The following is a 4950-nucleotide window of genomic DNA, read 5'->3' on the forward strand; positions in this document are numbered from 1 at the left end:
GATGACCTTAGTGATGGAGAACGGGCCCACAAACCTTGGGGCCAACTTCCTAGACTCCACCCGGAGTGGGAGGTCACGTGTGGACAGCCAAACCTTCTGACCAGGAGTGTAGCATGGTGCAGGGATCCGACGGCGGTTGGCATCCCTATGGTACCGGGTGGACGAACGCAGGAGAGCAGAACGGGCCCGCAACCAGGTGCGCCGACAGCGCTGGATGAACGCCTGGACAGACGGGACACTGGCCTCTCGCTCCTGCTCAGGGAACAGTGGAGGTTGATATCCCCGAGAGCACTGGAAAGGAGAAAGCCCTGTTGCAGAGCTTGGAAGTGTATTGTGAGCATATTCAACCCACAAAAGCTGTTTGGACCAGGAGGATGGTGTCTGGGACGCGATACAACGCAAGGCAGTCTCCATTTCCTGCTTCATCCGTTCAGACTGTCCGTTGGATTGAGGATGGAAACCAGAGGAAAGGCTGACCGTGGCCCCCAACAGTTGGCAAAAGTCTGTCCAATCGGGTGGCCCCCGATCTGAGACAATGTCACAGGGGAGGCCGTGCAGACGGAAAACATGATGCAACATAAGTTCAGCAGTTTCTTTGGCAGATGGTAATTTGGGCAATGGAACAAACTGAGCAGATTTAGAAAATCTGTCCACAATCGTCAGAATGGTGGTATTACCCTCTGAGGGAGGCAGTCCGGTGACGAAGTCGAGTGAAATGTGGGACCATGGACGATGAGGAATAGGCAGTGGCTGAAGAAGACCAGAAGGGGCATGGCGAGCAGTCTTGTGCTGAGAGCAAATCTGGCAAGCAGCGATAAACTCCTTGGTGTCCTCTTCGATGGAAGTCCACCAGAAACGTTGCTTCAGCAGAGCTAGGGTGCGCCTAACCCCCGGGTGACAGGCAAGGCGAGAAGAGTGTCCCCACTGGAGGACCTGAGAGCGGAGACTCACAGGCACATACAGGCGATTATCAGGGTAAGCACTGGGGATCGGTTGGTCGGCCTGAGACCGTTTTACCTTGTCCACAATGTCCCAGGTAACTGCGCCGATGACGACCTTAGTGGGGAGGATCCCCTCATGTTGTGTGGGACTGTTGTCGGACTGGAACTGACGGGACAGGGAGTCTGGCTTGACATTCCTTGTACCTGGGCAATAAGACAGGGTGAAGTCAAAGCGATTAAAGAACAACGCCCATCTGGCCTGACGGGAGCAACCGTTTGGCCGACCGGATGTACTCGAGGTTCTTGTGGTCTGTCCATACAACAAACTGATGTTTTGCCCCCTCCAACCAGTGCCTCGACTCCTCGAGAGCCAGCTTGACAGCCAATAACTCCCGGTTTCCGACGTCGTAATTTCTTTCTGCTGGGGACAATTTGCGGATACTCATAGTGGCCTCTAGGGGTGTTGAACGCCGTTTTCCACTCATCCCCCTCCCGAATGCGAACAAGGTGATAGGCATTCCTGAGATCAAGCTTGGTAAACACAGAAGACCCTTGCATCAGTTCAAATGCAGAAGAGATGAGTGGGTTCTTAAGTTCTTAAGGTGACATCATTCAGACCGCGGTAATCGATGCAGGGTCGGAGGGATTTGTCCTTCTTATCCACAAAGAAAAATCAGGAGATGAAGAGGGACGGATGATGCCTGCTGCCAGTGAGTTGTTCATGTATTCGTCCATGACCTTGGTTTCAGGGGAGCCAGGGAGGAGGTCAATGGCACAATCATATGGGCGGTGTGGGGGAAGCGAGGTGGCCCGGAAGAGGTGTTGAAGGCAGGTAACAAAGCAGATTTCAGACAGACCGCATGGCAATGTTCACTCCATTGTAGAATGGCTGCTGAGGAGCATCTATCAGAATACGGCTCACCAGCGCCCTCTGGATTCCTGGTGAGCCCTGTCTTTTACTGGACAGGAAGACACGTAATGACCTCCCTGCCCGCAGTACATGCAGCAGTTCTCCCTTTGGCGCCGCTGTCGTTCAGCAGCTGACAGCCTGTTCCGGCCAAGTTGCATGGGCTCAACCGGGTCTCTAGGGGCACCGACGGGAGGTGACGCTGGAGGACGTTGAAAGCTCCGGGGAGTACTGGTCAGCGCTCTCTCTCGTCCCCTTTCCTGGAGACGTCCATCGATGCGGATGGCCGTGGCAACGAGCGCATCTAAATCTGTCGGAGGGTCCCGAGCCGCCAGTTCATCCTTGATATCATCAGAAAGGCTGTTGTAAAAAGCGTCAGTCAGAGAGGAAGCGTTCCAGTCACTCTCTGCAGCAAGTGTCCTGAACTCAATGGAATAATCAATCACTCTCCGGCTCCCCTGAACCAGGTTTAACAGTCCACGAGCAGCCTCTCGGCCAGGGGTAGTGTTATGTACGAAGCTGAAGGTGCTTCGTTTATGGTGACCACTAGGTGGCACCTCTGACTTGTATCAATTCCCGTTCACAATAAACCAGCCTAGCTGAAGTTGTAGAACAAGATACAATGTTTCTGTGTTGATCTCTGTATGGGCTGTGAATGATTGCTACGTAAAAGATACAGGGAACATAACATAAATTGGCGATGAGGTGCGTAGTTCTGAAGACGTTTTACTGGTCATCAGAACAAAAGAAGAACCACGTTGGAAGCTAGCTAGTGAGCTAGAGTGTATCTGTTAAGAGGTGATGAGCCAATCTTCTAACGAAGACTCCATCATTGAAGTGCAAGCAACTGGGAGCAGACGCATCATGGCGGGAATAATTGGAAATATGGATCCCTTTGATGATACCGGTGAACAATGGGCAACGTATATTGAGCGTTTTGAACATTACATTCTGGCTAATGAGATCAGAACAGCTAAGAAAGTGCCGGTGTTGTTTAGTGTGATGGGACCAACAACTTATGGATTACTTTGCAGTTTGGTGGCTCCTGACAAGCCTGGGGAGATGGATTATGGACGTGTTGTGGAAGTATTGCAAGCCCATTTCGCTCCAAGACCGCTTGTTATAGCGGAAAGATTCCGGTTCCACAAGCGTAATCAGGGGGAAGAGGAAACTGTTGCACAGTACGTTGCTGTACTGAAAAGACTTTCGGAACATTGTGAGTTCGGTGCTTATCTTGAAGACGCACTACGGGACAGATTTGTCTGTGGACTAAAGACTGAAACAGTTCAGAAGTGCCTTTTAACCGAGAAGGATCTCACTTTTCAGAAAGCAGTGGATTATGCGGTGTCGGCAGAGACAGCCACACGCGACGTGCAGCAATTAAGTAGTTCACTTAAAGTGCATGCAATAAGTGCCAACAAAGGTGACCAATGCCGCAGGTGCGGGAAAATGAACGATACAGATAAAGACTGCTGGTACAAAGATCGCGACTGTTACCAGTGTGGGAGGAAAGGCCATTCCAAACACATGTGTAAGAGTAAAGCCAGAATCACCCAAGCCAGAAGCAGCCAAGACAGAGAATGGAGACAGAAAGGTAATACAATGAAGCGCAGTGTTAAAGACAGAAAGAAGAGAATTCATCATGTTGATGCTAGGAATGTTAGTGAAAGTGATGAGACTAAATCTGACACTGGATCTGAGTTGGGACTTTATGCCTTGTCGGAAAAAGGGAAATATTCCAGAATCTCTGTGCTGCCTAGAGTTAATGGAAAGAAAATGGAAATGGAATTGGATACTGGGGCTGCTGTGTCTTTAATTTATTGGGAACTGTATAAAAGCAAGTTAAGTAAATTACCTCTGCAACCCACTGAGATAATGCTCAAAACTTACACTGGAGAGCCATTGGCACCGGAAGGGGTGATCAAAGTACAAGTTAAGTTAAATAAGCAGTGTGCTGTTTTGCCTTTGTACATAGTGAAAGTTGATGCACCTCCACGGTTTGGCCGAGAGTGGCTGAGAGTTATCAAACTGAATTGGAAAGACTTGAAGACAGTGCATGCCTTTGAGCAAAGAGAGAAAGACAGCTTGAAGTTGGTGTTAAAGAGACACTCAGCTGTGTTCTCTACAGAGTTAGGCACACTGAAGCAGATTAAAGCCACACTGACTGTTAGACCTAACAGTATACCTAAATTCTGCCCCCCACGTAATGTGCCCTATGCACTTCGACCTTGAGTTGAAGCCGAGCTGAAGCGCCTAACTGAGCTTGGGGTGATCTCACCATTGGAGAATAGTGAGTGGGCCACACCTGTGGTGCCAGTTATCAAGAAGGATGGCACAGTTAGACTGTGTGGCGATTTCAAGGTCACCCTCAACCAAGCTCTCTGCGTGGATAGATACCCACTACCACGCATTGAAGACATTTTTGCCTCTCTAGCAGGAGGGTAACGCTTCAGTAAGTTAGACTTATCTAATGCCTATCTGCAGATGGAGGTAGAAGAGAAGTGTAGGAAGCTGCTAACTATCTCCACACAGAAAGGGCTATTCCGCTTTAATCGCTTGCCCTTTGGAGTAGCGTCATCACCTGGCTTGTTCCAAAAGGCTATGGATCAAGTACTGCTCGGACTACCTTACACACACTGTTACCTGGACGACATCCTCATCAGTGGTCCTGATGAACAGACTCACCTCAAAGCGCTGGATTCAGTCCTAGGCAGGCTAGAGGAGTATGGCCTGCATCTCAAACAAGAGAAGTGCCTGTTTTTCCAGAAGTCTGTGGAATACTTGGGCCACATCATTGACGCGGCCGGGCTCCACAAATCACCGGAGAAGGTACGTGCTATTGTGGAAGCACCAGCACCACATGATGTCAGCCAGCTACGTTCGTTCCTATGAATGCTGAACTATCATGGACGCTTCATTCCTAATCTAGCCACTGTCCTTAAACCATTAAATGAACTGCTAAACAAGGGGAAGCAATGGCAGTGGACAGTAGACTGTGAATCAGCTTTCCAGAAAGCAAAAGCACTCCTAGTATCACAGGAAGTATTAACGCACTACAATCCTGAGCTGCCCCTTCGCCTTGCGTGCGATGCTTCACCATAT

The 4950-nt window shown here is 49.8% G+C and overlaps 1 protein-coding gene across 1 annotated transcript; it reads left to right on the plus strand.

The window, feature by feature from the left end:
- Positions 1-2475: 2475 nt before the first annotated feature.
- Positions 2476-4730, plus strand: LOC132473577 (uncharacterized). The gene has a single exon (XM_060073783.1). The coding sequence runs from the start codon at positions 2650-2652 to the stop codon at positions 4078-4080; it is 1431 nt and encodes a 476-aa protein (XP_059929766.1). The 5' UTR covers positions 2476-2649; the 3' UTR covers positions 4081-4730.
- The last annotated feature ends 220 nt before the right edge of the window (positions 4731-4950 follow it).

Source organism: Gadus macrocephalus, chromosome 15, assembly GCF_031168955.1.
Source record: "Gadus macrocephalus chromosome 15, ASM3116895v1".
NCBI classification, from domain to species: domain Eukaryota; kingdom Metazoa; phylum Chordata; class Actinopteri; order Gadiformes; family Gadidae; genus Gadus; species Gadus macrocephalus.